Here is a 24,767-nt window from a genome sequence, read left to right on the forward strand (position 1 = left end):
TCAATTGCAGTCCTAAACAACAATTGAAAGATACAAACAAACAATACCAAGTTAAGAAAACTCTTAAGTTTATCATAATATAATTTTTTTTTAAAGTTGAACTAAATTTAATATAACAATACTGAGATAAGAGATGTAACCATTTATATTAAAGTTACAATATATTGGATATCACTAACTAGGAGATTTACATCCTATTGTTAAATTACAGGTAATAGGATCGATTACATTTAGTTAGCTTTCTTAAATAAATGCATCAAAATGACTTATTTTTTTAAAAAACTTTTCATTTTTTATGTTATAAATTGTGCCGGCAATTGTTAGTATCTTGTACCCGCCTATTAGAGAGCAGCGATTTATTGATCGAACTATTGACACATAAAACCCGTACGAGCAGTCTAGAGTGCTTATCGGTCTTGCTGTCTGCCTAGCCCAACCAGTTAAGTCCAGAACACCAATAACAGCCTCTGCAATATGAATCATTATTTTCAAACATACTGGGTTTATATTATCAATCAAACAGACTACATCGTACCATAAAATAGAAAATAACATTTGTACAAAATATAACCAAATGTGGCTGTGAATGTGGAAGACGGTAATTTTTAAACTGGGCATAACTCAAGAATGGTAAATCGTACAATAATAGTTCACAGGTCAAAATAAAGCTTATAATAAGAGAAACACGAATATGAATAGTTTAGTTACTTAACAATTATACAATAGGAAATATGTGTATCATATTGGTCCATAAATAGTTCTCAAAAGTTACCATTCATAAATCTCCACGGGATATAACATTATGCCATGTACATTTCCAATTAGTTTTAGTTTTTCAGTTTTTTTTTGTTTCTTTTTTCCAAAGAAAAAGCGGAAAATCATTTACGCTTTGAAATTTTACTCAGTAAAATCAAATTTGTAAAATCAATAAAGTTTAGATTTGGTTTCAATTACATAACTAAATATTGTATATCAATCAACATAGAATGAATATAATCATGGGTATTCAACTTTATTATTATAAATGAGAAGTATTCAAATTATAAATATTGTATTATTCAATTATTATTATGTTGATTGATAGTTAAATTTATTATACTTTTTATGAGATTCATTTTTAAGTAGTAAATAGCATAATGATGTATTTTTTAGAATAGTAAATTTAAATAAATTATACGAACAAGGATGGATAGTGCCTAGCAGTGGAATCCAGGACAAGCGTTTCACCTTATTTGAGACTCGTCAGACGGATGTACCTACTTCACAGAGTTGATATTCACTACGGGACTCGAACCCAGTGCTATTCGTTTCAAATGCTATTATGTTATCCACTTAGCTATTGAGTGTTGATAGTTTATGATTTAAGGCAATATCGAAGTAATATGTATAGGATGTACATATTCTAATAAGAGACTGATTAAGTGCAGTTCTAAACATCATTGGGAAGATTCAAACAAATAATATAAAGTGAATTCAATTTTTTTTAAAACAATTAATCGACTTCTGAAGTATACAAGGTATATATTATCCAAGACATATGATAAATACATGTATAACAAACAAAATTAGCATATTCTTTACTATCTGTCTATCATAGATTTAGTATTCAATTAACACTATTCGCTCAACTGATGAAGATAACTATAATTCAACATCGGGTTCTAAGTGTGTTAATTTTTATTTTGATCAAAACTCCAAAAAACAATCAAATTATTCACAACGAAGTATTGAGAATAGTTACAATCGTCCCAAATAGGACCAAACGTGTGTCCTGGATTCCATTGCTAGCCACTATTCATCTTTGCTTACAAAGCTTATGACTTGAGGCAATATTGAGACAGTCTGTATAGGATGAACATATGCCTACAAGAGACTGATCAACTTCAGTCTCAAATAACAATGGGAAGATACAAGTAAACAACACCAGGTGAATATGACTGTATGTTTATAGTTTTTTTTCCAAATGAGTTGACCAATGATTCTCTTAGGGTTACAATCCAATCATGATCAACATTTTACAAGTTATGAGAATATAATAAAAAGAACTCTTTGTTCTTCATTAGTTTTGGTTGGAATGAATTTGTAAGAAAATCGGATTTAGGTTCATTAAATGTTATTCGTCTGTTTTGAACATACTCATCTATTTTATTAGCAAATCATTCCTATAGAAAGGAAATTGTTTTTATCTTTTCGTATACTCTTTGTGTTTCTCCATTTGTATGTATGTTTCCAAGCCTTAAACAGGATGACGTAATTCAGAAAAAAGGGTGTTATTTAAAGACATCAAAATAAGTTTGCATAAATCATCTTAGCATGCTATCATCCTCGAATTATTTAGTCATGGTTCTACAATCTTAGGATTCTTTGTTTATTTATTTGACAATTCAATTCTGATTAGTTTCTGTATGATTGAAATGTAAACTTCATTTCTAATCTAACTATGACATGGATTAATAATAATTTGGACAGTAGTTTATGAACAGAGAGAGAGAGAAGGAGAGGGAGAGATTGACATTGAAATATTTTAAGATGATAATATTTATTATTATTGACATCTTGGACATCTAGTTTGTTTACAAATGTTTGTTGACATGGTTACTTGCCAATAGTCTCGTCCTTATTAGTATAGTAGTAGTAGCTGTGATGGTCATCTAAGTGATGGTTTAATGCACAGACTGTTTATTGTGTGTTTAAGGCATCCTAGTTTGAATCATATACGTTCAATAAACTCATTATACAAGTCGAAAGCTGTCTAGTTTTATTAATTTGTTATAAAAAATCAAACAAAATTTAGATAAAGATTAAAATATACAAATTTTGAATGTTTTATTCAGTTAATTAATATGTGTAGACTGATAGTTGTATTCTTTTAACCTACCGCTGACTTTTAGTATTGTTTGTTTGAATCTTCCCATCGATGTGTTAGGAATGCAACTGGTCAGTCTCTAATTGGCATATGTGCATACTGTGCGTATTACCTCGATATAGCCTTAATTCACAAGCATTATAAGCAAAGATGGATAGTATCTAGCAGTGGAATCCAGGACGCGCGTTTCGTCCTATTCAAACATACAATACTAAGTGAATTTACGCTTCACCCCATTGCACAAGCAAGTGGCAATCAGGACTCAGCGGACGAGTGGATAACGCAATGGCGTTTGAAGCGAATGGTACTGGGTTGGAGTGTTAGAGTGAACATCAACTCTGAGGTGCAGGTACATCCAGCTGACGAGTCCCGAATAGGACGAAACGTGTGTCCTGGATTCCACTGCTAGCCACTATCCATCTTTGCTTACAATCCAATGTAATGATAATGAGTCAAATCAATTTATACTGTGGATTATGGATGTTATGCTGAAGAAAGAGAAGAAAAAAACATTCATCTGTAATTTAATTTATTCTTGATATTCATTTAAATATAAGTTTTTTTTAAGAAAATGTACGGGATATTGAGAGGAATGGTTATCTTTCCTTATTTACCGAATGAACACATTGATTTTTCTATGCATCGTTTACACGAGTTGTAAAGATTCCATGTTCTTAACTATATCTGGAAAGTTATTTTTTTGCGTTTTTGTAGCTTGTTTATCAAAAACAACTTAGTCACCTAACTCTTATTTACATTATTACTTCAAATTAATATGCTAATGGACAGTAACCAATTTTAAAATATTTAGGGTGTGGTGTAAACCAAATCGCCGGGAAATAGAAGCAGATATGAAAAGGATGAATAATAACTGGAATAACTGGATAGGATTGCCCAGGACAGAGTTGGATAGAGAATCCTGGTGGGCGGCCTATGCTCCTCCACGAGGGGTAACAGGCGCAAGTAAGTAAGTAAACCTAATATTTTCATAGTTGAAATCATGAGTCAATTGAAGCTAGACCACCATGAAAAATCTGGAAGCACTGGACGGCCGTTTCGTCCTATTATGAGACTCCTCAGCAGTGCGCATCCCATAATAGGATGAAACGGCCGTCCAGTGCTTCCAAGTTTTCCTTGGTGGTCTAGCTTCAATTGGCTCATGATTTCAACAATGAAAATACTGAAATCTCCACAAAACCCCTTCTGATCTAAAACCAAATATTGTCAATAAATTTTGCATCATGAATTTACCCTTATTATAACTGAAATGAAGAAAACTTCTGCTGTCTTAAGTTCTTCTTTCTGTTACAAAAGAATAACCAATAAATGTGAAAGTATTATGTCACAGATATTTTATACGACCCAGAACACGATTCATTGTTTTGAAAGTGGATACCACTTTGTTATAAGTATTTTTTCGAGTATGAGTTCATAAAGTACAGTTTTATACTGAAGGTTCACGAATGGCAATCTTTGAGACATTATTTTCTAGTAAAGTGTCGACTAATGTTGATTTAGAAAATAAGAACCAACTCAAGGAAAAAGGGATGAAAATCGGAAACAAAAGTATGCTACTTTATGATTATAAGTAGTCTAAATTTTGCCCTAATTTTAAACATTATTTTTGGCGATTAGATAGGTGGCTTTTATTTCAATCATGCATTCGAATTCATCCACTAGTTTTTCGTGAAGATATTCTAATCGAAAAGGTTTAAGAAGATAATCATAAAACAAAATTACTCAGTGTTTTGTTCTTGACATTAATTAAAGGTACACAAGTTTGGTTTCAGGAAATTTCTCACGACGTCGGTAATTAATTTGTATTTAAGTGCAGGAAAGCTAGTTGTGAACGAATAAGTAAAGAAAGTATTAGGATGGGAATCTTATGGCTTTTAAAGCACCAAATATCCTTTGAAATAAAGAAGGAAAAGTTTTCAAAGAATGCCATTCAGTTCTGCGCATCCACCAATGATAGCGCTAAAGAGGAAAAGAAATTAGTTTTATGAGACGGTGTGATCCATCTTAGAGAAATGACAGGGAGAAGACCAAACCACTATAACCAAGGATTTGGACCCCATGGTTGATAAAGACATCACCGGGTATAAAGACATCATGGAGTGACATGTACTTGGAGAAAGGAACGAGAATGGTGAGAGCCTTACAAATTTGTGTACTTTTAACAACATGGTTATATTTGATGCAATTCTCATTATAAACTCATGGATAAAGCTATACAGGTTTCTCCAGGAAGCATTACGGAGAACCAGACCGATAACATTTGCATTAAGTAACAACTACGGAGAACTATAGAAGACTTAAGAACAAAGAGAAGAGCTGATATAGACTCAGATCACCAAGTGGTGGTAGCCAAGATGGAATTAAAGGTAAAAAGGCACTGAAAAGTTAGGCAATCAGCATTGTAACAGTTTAACACAGACTCCCTTCCAAGTGCTAACAGACTCAGAAAACTTAGCATAGCTGTCGGTAACAAATCTCAAGTTTTACAAGATATATAAAGAGAAGAGGGAACCACTAAGAAGAACAACTGGAAACGAATTAAAGAAGAGGCAACTTCGACGGTCTAAAAGGTCATGGACCCTGAGAAACACCAGCATAAAGAACAAAGTTGTCAAGTATTCATCTTAGTTTGTTTGTCCATCTTCCAATTGATCGAAAATTTTCCAAACATTCCTTTTGAGTTTGGTACCTTAAACGTTCATCTTGATTTAATCTGTAACTGCAACGTATCTGAAGTATAATCACCGATGAATAATATTGACCGGTTTACTTATGTCATTGGCAAAAGAAAATGTATAAAACTATTTAGGAAAATTTTTACGTTTGAAGTCAGATCTTAAAAAATTTCCAGATAAAATAATCAATCCATACCACATAATATTTAACAAAACTTATTAGCAAATATTTTAACAAATGGATGGATAATAATGTATATGGGAAAATGAATAAGTTATTTTATATTTGTTCTTTAAATTGGACACTGAATGTTATGAATTTAAAAGGCCGTCGCCAATTTGTTGTGATTTTATGTCGGGCCAGTGGAGTTCTACCAAGTCTGTTGTAGAGATACCAACTCACTGAAGACAATTGGTGAACGGTTGCTCAAAATTGTGGATTGGTTGAAGTTAGACATTAACACCGTTGGATGCCGGCCGTCTCAGTGGTCTATCGGTCAAGTGCTCTGGTGCGAGACTGGTAGGTCCCGTTTTCGAATCTCGCGAGTACGGGATCGTGGATGCGCACTGCTGAGGAGTGCCATAATAGGATGAAACGGCTGTCCAGTGCTTCCATGTTATCCATGGTGGTCTAGCTTCAGTTGACTCATGATTTCAACTATGAAAATGTATAAGATATTTTATATGTATTCTTTAAATTGGATACTAGATGTTATGAATTTAAAAGGTCATCGCCAATTTGTTGTGATTTTAAGTCCGGCTTTTTATCAAGCAAATAATCCACCAATCGGAATACAACCTTTCCAATCTTATCACTGTACCAAACCAATGACGTTCGACCAGTATGAGCAGTCTAACGTTCTTGTTGGTCGTTTGTCTGTCTGGCCCTTCCAATTGAGTCCAGAATACCAATAACAACTCCTGCTATGCGAATCATTTATTTCGAGCATACTTGGTTTACATACTAGACAGACAGACTGCATCACACCATAAAATAGAAAAAATATTTGTACAAGATCAAGCCAAAAGTGTCTGTGAACGTGGGAAACAGTAATCAATAAACTGAATATAACTTAGGAACAGGAAATCATATAATAATAATCCATAGATGAAAATGAAGCTTATAATAAGATGAGTATAGATACATACAGCTTAATCACTAAATAGTTACACAATAGAAATATATATAGAATAATAGTCAATTAATAGATCCCAGAAGTTATCCGTACTTTCATTATCACTAGGATATAGTACTAGAACTTATTGATGTTTTTTTTTTCAGGTAACTTTAAATTACACATTAGATCATAGTTCTAATAATCGGATCATAATATAAATTTTTTTGTTGTTGTTTGATATACACACTTGGTGTATATTTTAAGGATGATCAAAAATCATAAAGAAATAATCACCAAGTGTATATATACACATTATAATATTATCCAATTATTGTCATTTTAATCATGTTTTATTTTATATTATTATTATCATTATTATTGAACATTGTCTATAACTATGAATTAAATCCATTGAAGAATGAACATATTGAACCGTTATTTGAAAAATTGATCAAATATGTAAATCAGAATGTAAGTAGTTTGTAAACTATTCTTTATTTTAAATTCACTTAGTATTGTTTGTTTGAATCTTCTCATTGATGTTTAGGACTGCAACTGGTCAGTCCCTTATTGGCATATGTGCATACTGTGCGTATTACCTCGATATAGCCTAAATTCACAAGCATGTTAAGCAAAGATGGATAGTGGCTATCAGAGGAATCCAGGTTGCGCGTTTCGTCCTATTTGGGACTCGTCAGTTGGATGTACTTGCATTTGAGTTGATGTTCACTCTGGGACTCGAACCCAGTACCTTTCGCTTCAAACGTCATCGCGTTATCCACTCAACTATTGAGTCCTGAGTCCCAGAGTGAACATCAACTCTGAGATGCAGGTACATCCGGCTGACAAGTCCCAAATAGGATGAAACACGCGTCCTGGATTCCACTGCTAGTCACTATCCATCTTTGCTTACTATTCTTTATTTTATTTCTTTTTAAGTAATATAGTAATTTGAACGAATCATATAAACAACATTAAAATCAAACTGTGAATCCGTAGAATGATTATAGTTCATTAAGTGTTCAAGTATAGAACTCCTAACTACTTTCCTATCACCCTTGTAGAACCAAACTAGGATATGTTCTCATATCGAAGTTGAAAGCGGGCGCTATCTACGGCCAATGTACCTTGCTCCATAAGAGCAGGTGAACTGGTGTTGGATACGAAGAAGTCTAGGTAGATTTGAACGAATCATATAAACAACCTTAAACTCAAACTGTGGATCCGTAGAATGATTACAGTTGACTGTAATTCATTAATAATTATTGTATAATCTGATTAACCAATTTATCATTAACAATATGACAATAATAGACAATTGTATTGCTTCAGTTTAATTAATGATACATCCTATACTGATTAACTGTTTGTTTTGTCCACTGATTACACTGATTTTAGAAAAAGTAGTTTTTAAAAATTATCTCTTTGAATTTGAAGTAACATTTGTATTTAAAATCTGATAGTTCTAATCTTAATTTCATAAGTAATTGGGCATCAGGAACTGTTGAATAGTGGTAAGATTGAAAATAAACGTTTGTACTTATAGATTATTATTTATTAGTTAAATTCATTAGTCAATTAAAGCTAGACCATCATAGAAGTGAGATTTGAATCCTGAGAGATAGTGGATGCGAACTGCTGAAGAGTCCCATACTAGGATGAAAGGGCTGTACAGTGCTTCCAGCTTTTCCATAGTAGTCTAGCTTTAATTAACTCATAAATTCAACTATTAAATTACTATAATATCCACAAAACCCCATTCTGATAATATTATTTATTAATCAACTCTTTACAATCATACATTTTATATATAGAACCATAATCTCTAATATCATCTTATCCATCATTCCAACTATTTTTAGCCAGGATTTGGATGGAAAGCAGGAATTAATAGTCGTTTCAGAAATTTAAAAGATACTAAAAAATTATTCAAAAATAACATTAAAATTAAGGATTTAGGTGGGAAACGAATTCAAACTATTTCCCATAGAAATGTGAATATGGTTATTCCTCATACATTTGATGCAAGAGATCATTGGGTGAACTGTTCAACTATCAAACAAATTCATGATGAATGTTGCTGTAGAGCAGATTGGGTAAGTCTGAAAAAGTATCTCATCTTTCTTTATATAAATGCTTATAAATGAAGTGTTCATTTATCAGTGTGAAAGTGTAATTACCAGTAAACTTTGAAGAAGGACAAATCTTGATCTGGACATGACAAATATAAAACATTGGTTCAGTAGCTAGCCATGAAAACTGTTACTTTAAGGACAACTTTGCCTAGACAAGAAGCGTACATTTTTACTTCTTTGTACACCACATAATCCATTTATCGTTAAATTAAGATCTTTTTAGTAAGCTATGGGTAGAGTAGCTAGATTTGAGTGGAACACTTCTTTGCTTCCAATTGATTAATCATTTCTTCTCAAAGGTTTAAAATGGTGTAGGACTTATTTTACATACAGATATCTATTTCAAACACGTTCCATAACACTGTTTAACCGCATAGTTTGGGGTTAGCAACTGTTATAAGAATAGGTAAAACTTGATCAGTAATATATTATCTGTTTCTCAAATATAAATTACAATAATTAGTACAAAACTACTCAGTAAATATAGTTGTGAAACATTATTTCACCTCTTCATTGTTTTCATCACAACTGGTACATCTACCGTACGTTTTACTCATTATGTTCAGTTATGTAATCTATTCCATTTTTGTTCACTAACTCATAGTCTACCTTGATCAGTTTAGTGGTTTCATATATGCACATTAATATTACTGTATATTAAAGTCTGATGAATACAAGTTTTATTGATTGGTAATTAAATAAAGACAGATCACACCAAGGTTAGAATGAGACTGAGTGGTGTGCATCTAAACAGATGTTATTGATCACTTAATTTATGGACTATAGCTAACAAATGAGATGTTTGTTTAGAGGATGTGAAACTCCACTTTGAATGAATTGTTTCCATAAATATTGATTGATCAGTACTGTTTTACAAAAGATAAAAACCAAAGATATTTTACCCAGTAAATTTATTAGTAACTTTTTGAGTGATTTTAATATAAAACAACTAAGTAAACTCACTTAGTATTGTTTGTTTGAATCTTCCCATTGATGCTTAGAACTGCAACTGGTTGAACATCAACTCTGAGATGCAGGTACATCCAGCTGACGAGTCCCAGATAGGACGAAACGCACATCCTGGATTCCACTGCTAGCCACTATACATCTTTGTTTATAACTAAGTAAAATGTTTCATTCATTGGAACTTTGACGTTTTCATGGCTAAAATGAAATCTGTAACAAGATTGTAACTACTGTCCACTAGTATTCATATATTGGTCTCAGGAATTTTTTCCGTTATTTCTTTAACTACTTTGAGATGATCCATAGCGTCCATCACCAGACATTTAATCTTACAACAAAGTCAGTAACTAAAAATAAGGAGGAAACTACACTCCCTCATTTCTATGGCAAAAGTATGTACGATAAGGAAATGAAATAAATATTATGAATTAATTTGAATCTCTTGTTGCTTTTATTGTTTTATTTGTATAATCAGTAGATTGTTCCCTGACTTTTCTTGGCTTCTATCTGTTTACTTTAGAAATGTTCTCAGTAATTAAACTGAGAATTTTTTTGTTTGAAGCAATTTGTTTCCATACTTCGCATTCATATTACTCTATCTGTCAAGTGATAAGTGCAGATTCACATTACTTACTTGAAAGCTGTTTCTCATTAAAGATAGTCAATGATTACTGAACAGATGTTTCAATCCAGTCCAAGACTCTTCCGAATGTAAATCAATGCTTCTTATACCAACATACTCAGGATCATCATGATTCGATGTGAATATGATACTATTCAGTTAGTTAGTTATACTACGACAGTTCACTTTTTCCTAAGTTCAGTCTGTTACAAAACTACATCGACGAAACAGTTAGTTCGTTATATATATATATAAATTATGATAATCAGTCGATACATTTACAAGCTCTTATGAAAAGGCTGATACATATTATTGTATGTATAAAAGATAACTCTTAAAAGGCTCTTGAAAAAGTTTGGTCTGAAAAGTTGTTCACCTTAAAATATAGTAGGAAGTATTAGGGTAAATTAAGCTCAAAGAAACTACATTGTTTAGCATTTGAAAAATAAAATTTGTGATCAAGTACAACTAATCAATTGTTCATTTCTTTTTATATTATGGTAAAAACATAATGATTATGTGTTTGAGAATTTAGAGGTTTTAAGACGCTTGTCTAAACGCCCAACCACACAACTGAAATCCTGATGAAATCCAAGTTCAAAACGAAGATTTATTGAGAAAACGGTTTAACATTACAAAATATGTGTGGATTACCTTCAAATAACTACTCTTAAGTTATCTGTTTCAGTTAATTTATCTGTATATATAGAAGAGAAAATGTGTTTTACGATAATTACAACATACGATAGAGTAAATAACAACTGGTAGCTGTGTCTAACATCAATAATAACTATCGATAAATGAAGACAAATGACACACAAATCCGAAAGCTGTTAAGATCAAAAAACGGCAATTGTTTGCTATAAGTGTTGAGAGAATATGATTACGATAATAAATAAAGTGACTGTTACTAGTTTGTATAAACACTCAGGACTATTACACGATCACATATCCTCAAAAGTTTTTAGAACAAACAAGTTACTGAATATTGACAAGTAGTATAAACAATACACAAAAAAAGGAGTTGAATACGCAGAACATAAAGACAATGAAAACGAACTTAACAATTATACGGTCACATGAGAAAGAAAAGGTACTATAATGAAAATACGTTGTTAATTACTAAGACCAAACAGTAAGCAAATTATTTTCCGGAAATAGGTCATACTACTTATATCTATTCTTAATGTGCTTGACACAACAGTGTACTAACTGAAATGTCGCCACTATGAAAAATAGGAAAATTTAATGTCATTGGTTTTTGTAGATTGATGACTATTTTGTTAACACCAACTGCGCAGTGACTGTATTTTGATGCGTTAATTTCCAGTTAGGCTAACTATTTTGTGACTTGACAGACAGATGGTAAATTAGCGTACCAAAATTTGTAGTAGTGTTTATATTTCAAAGAAATGCTAAATTCAAAGCTGACTTGTATATTATAGATGCCGTAATTCCTTGCTTAAATTTTTTATTTTAAAAATTCTGCTATTTTACTACAGGCATTCGCAACTGTCAACTCAATTAGTGACAGAATTTGCATTTATTCAAATGGTAGACTTTCTGCACAACTAAGTGCTCGTAATGTCATAAGCTGTGGTTTTAGCCCAGGGTGTTTTCATGGTAATGAATTAGAAGTTTTAGTGTACTGGATTGTAAATGGTATTGTTACCGGTGGATCATATGAAGATCAAAGTGGCTGTCAACCTTATCCTTTTTCAAGATATCCTGAGTGTAAAGACGTGAATTATGAGTTCCCGCCGTGTACGAACGAATGTCAAGATGGTTATAACAAGACATACGAAGACGATAAGTTTTATGGTAAGAATATTTAACAGGTGATATTTACTACTTAAATTTAAAAGAATACATCGTTTAAAAAGGGGTAAATAATTCACGTTTTCCAGTAATCACTTCTCAGTTTGGTTTCACTTTTATGTATCATTACCATATGTAGCCTAGATTTAGACTGAACTGTTTTAAAACCTATGACTTTGGTTAATAAAGCTTATAACTGTCACTTAATAAAATTCCATTGGATGGATGGGATATATTGGTGTAATATTATCCATTCAAATATTCGTTAATAACCAAAACTTATATGGAAAATTAATATGACTACAAAATATATACCATCAAATATCTTATTTCTATGTACCATTTGTGAAGTTTACTTTGTTAAGAAGATGCTAGGTTATCTAGTTTTGTAAATAGGTGATAGTTCTTTTTGTAGTAATAGTTACGAGTACAAATCCTATCATGACATTTGCCACTTAAAGTTTGTTAACGTTATCGTGTGTCTTAAAGTCACAATGTTTATTACATATGCACTTGTCTTACGTTAAGTATCAAGTTTTCTTCTGGACTGCTGCCTTCTGGTTGGATTCTATCATTGGGGTTTATTGTTGAAGAGTTGTGTATCATTTATCGCCCTATCAACTTAGCAATGAATTTTATTTTCATTAATTAATATAGATCCGTACCGAACCTAGTCTAAAGGAATGATATATATTAAATTCATTCAACTTAAGTTTGATTACTTCTTTATATATGGTTTCCTGATGTTAACAATCCATATGTTAGATATTTTTCTGTCCAATACATTGTATAACTTTTCTATTTGCTATGAATTCCTTGAAGAAGTTGATGTTGTTGGGACTATCAGACTGATTGTAAGGATTACTAAGCTAACTTTGAACTTGTATTTTGTTAGTCGAATGTCTAGTGGCAGTGCCTAGCGAAAAATTTATTACTTTCTAAATGTTAATATTTGTATGTAAATGTATGATACTTTAAAGTATTTAACATATTTAAATTTGATTATCTAGACAGAATGTATGATGGTTACTCCAGGGAAATAGAAGTGTTGATGTGTCAGTTTTATTATAGTCGATTAAAGTTAACCCTTACCATTTACTTAACTAAGTGCTTTCATATTAAACATACTCAGTTATTACCTCACTAACCCAACACTTTTAGCAAGAGACAGGACAATAACCAAGATCTATTAGTCGTAAATGGCGGACTTAAGATACGTTGGGAGTGAATTAACTGTACTCAATGAGATTGGATGATAGTCACGTTACATCAGAAATTGATTGAAGTTGAAATGGTACCATCAAACGTCAACCAAGCAGCTCTAACAGCTGTTGATGTAAACCGTCAGCTTGATAATAATAATAAATCAACAGATCGATAAGAAGAAACTACTAACTATAAACGAAATGACCTGAAGATAAATATACTAAGCGTTAAACGATAAAGTAATCAACATAAGAAAAGAGGATAGTGTAGGAACCACTGCCTATTAACTAGCTAAAATAAAATAAACCTCACTAATTGCTTATTAACTGTAGTCAAATTCCAATTTTTTGTGAAGATGCATTATAGATGAAGTATGAAACTGTTTTAAAATCTCTCCTCATGAAAAATCAAGTCAAATGAATAATGAAATAACAAGAGCATCAACAGTTTGAAACGAGTATTGATCACCATGAAATTGAAACTTTCAATGTATCAAATGTTCAACGATTCGCATAGGGCGACAAAACAGATTCAGAATGAACTAACAACTCAGACAGTATAAATATAACGAACCAGTAAATAAATTTGTTTATTTTGAAGAATTGGCTAACATTAAGTCACGAAGCGTCAGAAATACAATTTTTCTACCCATTGGGATATAATAATACATTTTTATCGTTTTAAAAGTATTAACCAGTTGTTTGGGAATCCCAATACTAATAATTATTATCTAATGTTGGTTAGGTGAAAAAATTTACAATGTTTATGCTGATCAAGAGGATATTCAAAAAGAAATTTTAATGAATGGTCCGGTCATAGCAAGTATTTTAGTAAAAGTAGATTTTTTGGTCTATAAATCAGGAGTTTATTTTCCAACACCTAAATCAAGTAATTTAGGTTGGATAAATTTACGAATAATTGGTTGGGGTTATGAAGGAAAAACACCTTATTGGTTGTGTGCGAATTCGTGGAGTAAAGAATGGGGTGAAAATGGATATGTAAAAGTTCGACGTGGAGTACAAGCAGGTTATATTGAGTCATATGTTAGAGCACCAATTCCAAAAATATAGACAATATTCTATATGTGAATTCAGACTTTTATCTATTAATTATTAATAATTACTTCCGAATTCCTTCCCACTCTTTAATTTACAATGTGTTATGTTCTGCCTTCGTCAGATTCGGATGCAGATATATATATCCTTGAGATATATCAACTACAACATTAACGAAGTGCATTATCAGGTTCATCTAATCATATACCTTGTTTATAATTCCATCTTGAGCTTTGTCTTGAACATAGATATTTGATATGGCTAGTTTCAAACAGCCTATCACAATGAAATTACTATTTATTTTAGTCTAAATCAAAGACCTTTGTTATAACATCTTCAATATGCGTGTATATCAAATGTTGATATATTAAAACATGTGTATCATATCACTTCACTTCTCAAAACCTTCATTTATCACCTGCTTTGAAATAGAATAACATAACTGACGTTAATCAAAATCTTATTTTGTGAGTACGTTGAACCACACAATTGATTCTATGGGCTCGGTTACATGTTGACTGCAACAGTATGTTAGTTTAGAAATTTAAAACTTGCTCTAAAAATGTACTATCATTAGATTAAAATAACCAGTATGTCCCTATAATCTAACTTTGGAGTACACGTTAAGCCAAGTGGTTATAGATTAAAGTGAAATCAAGGAGGAAATACATATTTGGGGTTACCGAAAGACAGTGACGGTTAGGTATCCGTGCTTGTGCGGAACATAGATGTTTGATGACCATTTAGGATGATTCGTATTAAATTTTCCAGAACAGCTGTAACGTAAAAAGAAACACGACACAAAAATTTACACAGGATACCTAATGTCAAGGGTTGAATTTTTACACCCTCTCTGAGGATCTAACAGGAAGAGACTGACAATAGCTAAAGGTATATCAATGATAGCAATAAATCTAGAAAGTAAGAAAAGGCATCATCAATATCATTAGACACTGTAGCAGACTATAGATCGTGACAAAAATCATCAAGTAATAGTTTTACGAGTAGTAACACTCATATAATTTAAGCGGTAGTTAGAGCAAGTTATCCGATCGATGGAAACCGTCTCATTTTATTTAATATGCATACATTCTGGCACAACTCTAGATCAAACGTGTTAGCGCCATACAACTAGACAGATAACAACAGAAATAACTAGGAGGGACTACAATAAAAGCCTGAACAAGAAGGATGTATGGTAGAGGATACGGTTCAAATGAAGAGCTAACCAAGAAGGACGTCTTACAACTTAATGAGTTCCTCATACTTTATGAAGAATCTAGAAAAGTGCGGTTGAATTCCCGCTGACGTCTAATTAGATCCATGTCCGACAATCCTTTAAGCCAGAGTTGCAGTCTCTATCACCCTAAAACTTGGAGTCGTACCAGCTCTGTACAACTATTTTTCATACCACAGTGCCATCATTTGAGCCGATCATCTCTTTTTTCACTCAGTACAAACATCCAGATATAATGCACGACGTGGAGGCCGCTGGAATGACATTCGTAAAACATGTCAAGGCCACCAAAGTCGACGGTTTCAAGATGGTAAAACCAACCCAATTATCGTTGCCAAACTCGAACACATTGCTGAATCCCGGAATTAACATGGCGCCGAGACCGGATATCAGCGATCCTTTGGAGATGACGATGACCAGACACGGAGAGTCGCCTAGCAACTTCAACTCGGAGGCCACGTCTCCCAACATGTAGCAGAACTGCTCCCAAACAGCACGTTGTAAACCTGATCTTCTACAAACGAACTATAATCACGATGATGCCAAAGATGACTCAGATCAGCATAAGTCGCTCTCACTATACGTAGATTGATTTCGCTTGTCATGTCATCACAAACACAAACAACTGTTTAAGTACACAAACTTTTCCATTACTTTTAATGGGACACAAAAAGTGAGTGTAGGCGCAGGTTCCAGCCAGTCTCACAAAAGTGTTTTGAATTTAGCAGCAAATTATATGCTTCACTTATGAATACTAACTACCAACTGATTAAGTGTAATTTCCGTAGTTTGTTTAACAATAGACAGTAAGACATCATCCACGTACTTTCGTTAGGAAACTGTATGCATAAGATAAAAGAGAAATTGAACTAATTGAAACTTGGAATATAATAGTTTTTTTATATAAATAACGATGAATATACAAGAAACAGATACAGGAGATTGATATATTACGAGTGAAGAATTACATATTACTACACAAGGTATATATATATATATAATCATATGGTACAGTAAATACATATCTCTTTCAAAGAAATACATAACGAGAGATCATTTGCTCTTATGTTTTTTTTTCTTTAAAGGTGGACAAATTGATAGAAAATTAGGATTGGATACATTCATATTAGTTAGAACAGTATATAATCGATTAATTGAATTGTTCCGTTCATACATTGAAAGGCATAATTCATCGACTAAAAATCACAATAATTGTAAAACAAAGGAACAACAACATAATTAAAGATGTAAAAAAAGACAAAGTAATTATTATAGGATATCAAATAAAAGAAAATCTCTAAGTAGTTAACGATGATAAGAGTTAAGAATGTAGTTGTGTTATATCCCGATAACATTAGTGAATCGTAACTTTGGGATCCATTTATGGACCCATATTATGCATATACTTTTTATCGTATATTTGCTAAATAATTAAACTATTCATATTCATGTTCCTTTCATTGTGAGCTTTATTTTGATCCTATTATTGTACGATTTACCATTCCTGAGTTATACCCAGTCTATTAGTTACTGCTCCCCCTATTCGCAGCCACATTTGGCCAACTCTTGTACAAATATTATTTTCTATTTTATTGGTACGTTGTGGTCAGTCTGTTTGGTATATAAACTCAGTATGTTTGAAATACAATGATTCATACCACAGAGAATGTTATTGGTGTTCTGAGCTTAACTGGCTGGGTTAGGTGGAAGCAGGATCGATAAGCGCTCTAGACTGCTCGTATGGTTTTCGTGTGTCACTGTTCCAATCGATAATTCGCTGCTCCCTGATTGGCGGTCTTATCAAGTCACACATTAACTAGGCATCCACTCGGCCACAAGATATAACAAGTTGGTAATTTATGCACACTTTAATTTCTAATCATTGGATTTGTACGTTGAAATGTAGATTAAGATGCAAACACGTATTTACTCACATAATAATGATAATAACAATAATAACGCAAATTAACTATCAAGTACAAATTCGTGTGTTCAGTTTAGTGAAATTACGCGTCTACTATAAAATGAATTAGGTAGAATCGAGTTTAAACCAGTCACCTACCTACTACTACTGGTTAACTGGTGAATAATTTAGTCGTTAAGCTGTTGTACTTATTTAAATTATAGTATTTCTGATTATTTCCCTGATTATATATTCCATACATGGATAAATTAAACGTAGGGAAGTAAAAAAAGTTTAAAAACACTGACAATAATGAATTTTATCAAATTTATCAGATATTACTTATTAATGATGGAATATTTCCCTTTTATTTATTTATTTAAACACATAAATATTGGTACAAGGAAGCACCAGATACATATGCGCCTCACAAATCTCATTTGACTTGTGTGAGGGCTGTGATAATGCTCAGGTGCCCAAACTGAAGCAGGTGGTTTTCATAGGAGGCCACATCCGGAGCCTTTGACCTAAAGGTCTAACCCACAAGACAGTGGAGCATCATGAGGAGATGCAGTCCCATGGTAGCCGGTGACCAACGATTGATTCATACGCCATTTGTTTCATCAGGATACTAGAGCCCATGTACACCATTGATTTGGAATCAGGGTTTTCCAACTCCTCTAGGTGGACTTTCCGTGTCCACCAACCCGGTTAAAGCGCCAAACATTCGCTTTTCGTCCTCTCAATTTCGTAAACAACACCCCCGTCGGGAGAAGGCAGTGAGTAGGACTTCCCTGGCAGAGGCTACATACGCGTGGCCATATGAGAGCATTTCGAGAGGGAGAGCAGACTCTCCCCACTCTCGGCCGTACCAGGGCATTTGGGGGCAATATTTCCCTAGTTGTATATTATACAATTTGATAATATTATATATATGCTTGAAAAGTCTCTGTATTCTAATATATGTAACACCTTTTAAAAAATAACCTGTAGATACTGTGTGTTTTTAGGAGGAAAATCAGTAAGTCTTGTTTTAAAACAAGCTGACAATTTTACAAGAGATGAAATATAAATTCAAGATAGGAGGAAGATGCTGAGATAAGTAGACAGGTTAATACATCATTTACAATCGCTACATTATGATATTTTCAACAAACAGATCTTACAGAGAGGTATATCCATTGGTAAAGACATTAATTTGAATAATTCGTTTTTATGATGGTATACATGAACTATAGATCCGTTCAATGAAAACGTCTAATTTTTATGCTCAACTTTATTTATGATGTTAAAATGTAAGTAAATGCACATCCTGAAAACGATAATTGTACTTGTGTAAAATATTGAAATTATTGTGTGTCAAATGAAAACTAGGTGACATAATTCAGAAATTGCTAATACTTTTTCTCATAGTTTTTAACAAGCCATTTGTAATATAACACACTGTTTGGTCGTAAACTATAAAACAAGCGAGGCGAGGTCGTGGATGCGCACTGCTGAGGAGTCCCACAATAGGACGAAATGGTCGTCCAGTGCTTCCATGTTTTCCTTGGTGGTCTAGCTTCAATTGACTCACGCTTTCAACAATGAAAATATTAAATCTCCACAAAACCCCTTCTGATAAAAATAACACTTAATTTCTTAGCACATTTCATCTTATACACATAGAATTCTAAATAATTTACACATAAACACTTAACTTTTATCCTTTAGTTAGTTACTTTTTAACATCTAAATCGATCATGTATTTTTAGTTCACTGAAAATTAGTAAATTAATGTTTCATTTAGGAGAATTAAAATTCATGACATTGTTTCATATGTTTCTTATTGATGACACTATAAAATTTTATAGACATTACGGATTAAAGCTAACACAATAACTTATTAGTAATAAAAGAATGAATAGATTTAAATTCAAAGTCAGTAGTATAATTAAGTTCATTTGTGTTTTCCCTTATTCAATTCCTTTTCTGTGTTTCATATACTACTTATTAATATTCAGTAACTAGTTTCAATTCTGACAACTTTTGAACATATAGAGCAACATACTCTGTTGTTGTCTAGCATTCTCAAGTATCCATATAAATTTGTGATATTCAATTTCCTTATAACTGTAACTGAAGCTTCTTGACATTTGCAACAGTTACCTTCGACTTTAACCCATTCACTGAGTCTTTATTTAGTGTGTAACAGTTTTCACGTTCTCAGTTGTTAACAGTCTTTGTCCCCGATTATTGACAATCACTATAGATTCGCTAAACGCCCCAAACATATCATAAATAGAAATTTGTAACAATTCTGTATATATTTGTGTAATGGTAATACCACCTTTTAGATGAAACTTACTTTTGATCCAGATTTTTTCCACTTAACTTTATCGTGTGGTCAGACGCTCTGATACGGTTTTACAATATTGTGTTATGGAATTACAACAGATTGGGACAAATAATAATGAAGCAATTAGACTGTACAATAACTGGACTAATCATTTGTCACGAACAGACAGAAAAATGACACATATCCGAGGTCCTATGTCTGTAAAACACTCAATGACCCTCAGATAATAATGGATACCGATAGATTGTACTGTATGTAATCTCTAATGATGTTCATTTTGTCGGATATTTATTTTCGTACGAGGAAGTGTTTCAATTTTTTTTACAAAGAAAACGACTGTGATTGCATGGTCGATTGATCAGGTATTTTCTATTGTCAGTCATAAATGTAACAAATCAGTAGACTCAGTTTTATGAGCAATTGCTGGTTGACTAAATCATAAAGTTAGGCTTTACTAATCGATTATAATTCTGTGGATCATTTTAACAGCCGAATAATGGCCATCAATCACAATTCTTCACAATCCAAGAGGATGTAAAAATTCTACTAGACAGAAGGAAGATAACTGAGATTTTAACACATAGGTGATTAATTTCAGCTTATTGAAAGTACAGATGTGATGGTCTAACAGTCGGGAAGATATTGAGAAAAAAAGATCGCTTAACACGTAATTGCACTTAACAAAAAACACCTACGTTAGTATCTAAGGATTTAATCTAGTTTTAAAACTGACGGTGACCTAAGTGAACTGTTCAACCGTACTTGGCCGTCACGATTTCGCGGTTGTTAAAAGAGACAGCAAAGTCAATATTGTGAACAAAAAAAATGTAATGCAAGATGATTGAGTTAAAACTGGTCAATATAAAGTCATCTTTATCAAACAAAAGAACTATACGAAAAGATCCAAAGTCCATGGTTTTGTCTTTCAAATCCTGATTATCAATAATCAATTCATCAACATCAATCATTTAGTAAAACAATAGCAAATATGCCTCATTTTAGAAAAATCCTATTGAAGCTAAAACTCACCTGATTTGACACCATAAACATTTTCCAAAGTTTGATTGATGTGATTCTTCATATTCTTTATATTGTCTACAATGGAGTTGATTTTAGCTGTTTCTTTTTCAATCTTTGTTAGGCATGTTTTAAGCTGAAAGCACGACAAAAAGTTTGGTAAAATATATATGATCTGAAGACAAATAATTCATATATTGCACACGAAGACCAAGATAATATATGGTCTGTTGTCTTCTATGAAACCAAGAAATAGAACATAGTTTACGAATCACTACTGAAGTTTTGCACATCCTTATAAGTTATATATACTACTGAATTAATTTGGTTAAACTACATTAGTTATTAGAGATGGCAAGAAATAATCGGTTCTCTAAAACACCTTTTTTACAATGTCATCTTGTTGAAGAGTAATTCAACAAAGTATATAAAACGTATTTTTAGTAAGTTGTTGAAATTAGACAAATTAATGGATCATATATTTAGTGAGATGGAGCAATAAACGAATCAAAACCTTATTTCTAAAAGTTAGAAATCATATTTATAAGGAAATCTTGCCGTTACAGGGGTAAAGGCTACTAGTAGGAAGTTCTAAATATAGATCCTAATGTTTTTGGGATTAAGACATATTTTAAGCAATAAGAACACCAATATTATCACTTGGGAGATGTAGTGGTTCAGAGCTGTTGCTCAGACCTATATTCACAAACCGGAAACAATGAATAGTTCACTTGTAATGCTTCATTTAAAGTGGTTATGATATCTATGACATATATCAAATCAAAGCCTAGCATCACGGGTGGTGTTTGCTGGTGTGAGAGTTAGCTGGAAGAGAGCTAAGAATGACCGAATCAAGGCATGGCATCAGTTCATGAAATCACTAAATGTTTGACTGAATCGTGTAGGTAGGTGCAGACTGCCTGATTAGGGTCAGAACGATTATCGTAACTAATGGTTGGAGATGTCGGATGACATGGCTTGTGACCGATTGAAGTGGGACAGATCCACTCACTCTCGGTCTCCCCTTAGATCTTGAGTTTTTAAATTATCATGTTGAGTAAATTTCTTCTTTCCTTTCGAATGGCATTATCCGTGCTAAATCTTTCCTGCTACTACTGTTTCTTATGCTACTCTTGGATTTGTCGATGTGGTAATACAGTACGGCAACTTGAACTAATGTACATATGTGTCATTTTCTAAAATGACCATGACTGACCATTTCGATAATAGGAAACATAAAATAACAACAGATACTCACATATTGTAAAATCCGTTGGTTAGTTGCTACAATAGTATAATGAAGCAGTTTATAATTTGGTAACTAAATCAAATTTTTAATCTCAACATTTCACTGAGTTAGTCATTTATACTTAAAACGTATGGTGAGGATCAAAATGAACAAAAAACAATATAAGATGACGAATATTTGTCATAATGAGGCATTTTACTTACTATTGTAATTCTATTCGTGTAAGTAATAATACGATTTTCAATAGCTTTGTCACGTTTTTCAGAGTATTCTAACTGGAGTTCATCATCTTTGAGAACTACTGAAGAATTCAGATACAGTACTTTACTGACTAAAAATATCTGAAATAATCTGATTTATATTCATTGAGGTATATTTACATCGAAAGAATCAAACATGTCTACAAGACGGTCTTCAAGTCTTTCTTTTAAGTAGTAAGTGAGCGACTGAAGTTTTTCTGCTGTAAATTTTAATCCAAACTAAAAGAAAGAACATTGTAAAGTTAACAGAGAAGAGACCAAACTTTATCTGATAACTTCTCACTGAATTCATCTATCATTTGTCCCAAATGAGTAATGATCACATTGTATACTAAAAAGAATATTGAATAATCACAAGAACGGGAGGATTACAATCATCTGAAAGTTGAAGAGGTGCAAACCCAAGTAGCTTCGAAACATATTCTTGTGCAACCTCAATTGGAACGGATAACGTCTGTACTTCACTTTTGTGCATCATGAACAACCGACCAACACGAATTTACTTATGTCTAAATAAAATCCACAAATAAGTGAATAAGTTGGCTTAACATCATTACATGTAAAACAAACAAAAAACTAAACGAAATAATAATCCAAAAAGTATACACAGTGGGAGGTTTTATATATATGCCAGGTTGATTGATTACAAGTTTTCAGATCACTTACAATTTATTGGTTTATGGCGTACACAATTGATTACGCAAAAAAAGATGACAAATGCTGTTTGTATTTATTGAAGCACAAAGGAAACTGAATAAAACGGATGTGCCAGGTAACGTGTGAAGAAATAGGACGGGATATAATTTAACGACGAACTTTTAAAACAAAGTCTAAGGGTAGAAAAAATAAAGTCTTCGTTTTGTTTAGAAGTTAATTTCATTGTAAATGCAAACAAGTAAAGGAAACTGCAGTAATATTTTAGAGGTATATTAGACGGTGTTTTAAATAATTGAGGTGTAATGCTTTTGACTGTAATTAGGGGTGTTACATGTACCAGTACATGTCAAATGGTCTCATAAACCTATTCGATGTTTCTAGCTTGTTTCATTATATTAAACTAAAAGACTGTATTGTGTATTGATGTCATACATAAGTAACGATATCATTCATATTTTGGGGTTAATGTGATTTTTTGAATAAACCCTTTAAAAGCTAAATGCTTACTCTAGTTTAATAGTAGAAATGGATGGTGGTGTGTGTCTTGCGGGTAGAGTAGAAATTATTAAATTTAATCAGTTAGTATTGTACATCTTTCAAGATGATTTCATTTACTAAACTTGGTAGAGGATTATCGGTAAAACCAGAATTCGTAATATGAACAGATCATAATTTATACTCTAGAATAAATTTAGTTAGACAGGAAAATTAGGTTTGAGATATAAGAGTAAAAACAGAAATAATAATAATAATACTAGCAATGAGAAGGAGGCAATTCATTAATCTTCAAAGTAGGAGAAAAAAGTTAGTAGAAATGACAAGGAAACAAGTTGAGTGCTCCTTGAGTTTTGATTGTTGATTCATCAATAATTATTACAGGTAGACGAGTAGGAGGTGGAATTCAGAAGAAATGGAAAAATAGGTCAAAACTGTTTTTAAGTTGAATTAATCTTTGTTTGGGTGTATATATATATAGGGCTTTGATGTTTACGTTCTCACTGCTAAGTAATTTCTAACTGTAGGGATGTAGCTAGGATTGTTTGTCATTTACGTTCAACAAGTAATTAGATGGTTTCTTTTTTTTTCTTCTTTTTAGTAGAATTTTATGATTTGTGTACTCTCAAGGGATACGTTTTTTCTTTCTTCTTCTAGAATAACTCTCAGTTATACAAAAAGAGAAATACTTCATTATTTCTTACAATGTTTATATATAATTACATTGGAATATCTTCATTTATTTAATGGTTTACAAAAGTTAAGTGTGGATAAAATCCTTTTTAATGTAATTCCAGAGTGTTTAGAGGAAAAAATAAGTTAATATATGAATCTCGAAGTTTCAGCAGATTTGTTCCAACTTTTCTTTTTAGCTCGAATTTCCTTAAATTCACATCAATATGAATTTATGGCTTTTTATTTCGATTCAGAAAAAGGTATTAAGTGTCAGAGATTACTGTTATTTTAGGGGATTTTTCTTTTTGAGATTTCATAGTTTGAAAAGAAATAAGACAATTGTGCTCATTTATAGTTGAGATCATGAGTCAATTGAAGTTAGACTACTATGGAAAACCCCAAAGCACTGGACGGCCGTTTCGTTCTACTGTGGGACTCTTCAGAAGTGCGCTTGCGC

The 24,767-nt window shown here is 32.3% G+C and overlaps 2 protein-coding genes across 2 annotated transcripts in view; one reads left to right on the forward strand and one right to left on the reverse strand.

Moving 5' to 3' along the window:
- Positions 1-7,022: 7,022 nt before the first annotated feature.
- Smp_085180 (cathepsin B (C01 family)) lies at positions 7,023-14,912 on the forward strand (the record flags this gene model as incomplete). The annotated part of the gene is made up of 3 exons (XM_018793262.1): positions 7,023-7,148; positions 8,540-8,777; positions 14,169-14,912. 3 exons carry the CDS (start codon positions 7,023-7,025, stop codon positions 14,492-14,494), a joined length of 690 nt encoding a protein of 229 aa, XP_018647793.1. The 3' UTR covers positions 14,495-14,912.
- A 1,670-nt stretch (positions 14,913-16,582) lies between these two features.
- Positions 16,583-24,767, reverse strand: part of Smp_168400 (hypothetical protein) — a 17,482-nt gene continuing 9,297 nt past the window's right edge. Inside the window, exons 2-7 of the mRNA XM_018793263.1 lie at positions 22,856-22,992; positions 22,747-22,814; positions 22,604-22,702; positions 22,427-22,564; positions 20,987-21,110; positions 16,583-16,912 (exon numbers count right to left, since the gene is read on the reverse strand). Of these exons, the coding sequence (XP_018647794.1) occupies positions 16,770-16,912; positions 20,987-21,110; positions 22,427-22,564; positions 22,604-22,702; positions 22,747-22,814; positions 22,856-22,961 (678 nt within the window). The 5' untranslated portion in view covers positions 22,962-22,992 and the 3' untranslated portion in view covers positions 16,583-16,769. The remainder of the gene's footprint in view (positions 16,913-20,986; positions 21,111-22,426; positions 22,565-22,603; positions 22,703-22,746; positions 22,815-22,855; positions 22,993-24,767) is intronic.

Source organism: Schistosoma mansoni, chromosome 1 (assembly GCF_000237925.1).
Source record: "Schistosoma mansoni strain Puerto Rico chromosome 1, complete genome".
In the NCBI taxonomy this organism is placed as follows: Eukaryota; Metazoa; Platyhelminthes; class Trematoda; order Strigeidida; family Schistosomatidae; genus Schistosoma; species Schistosoma mansoni.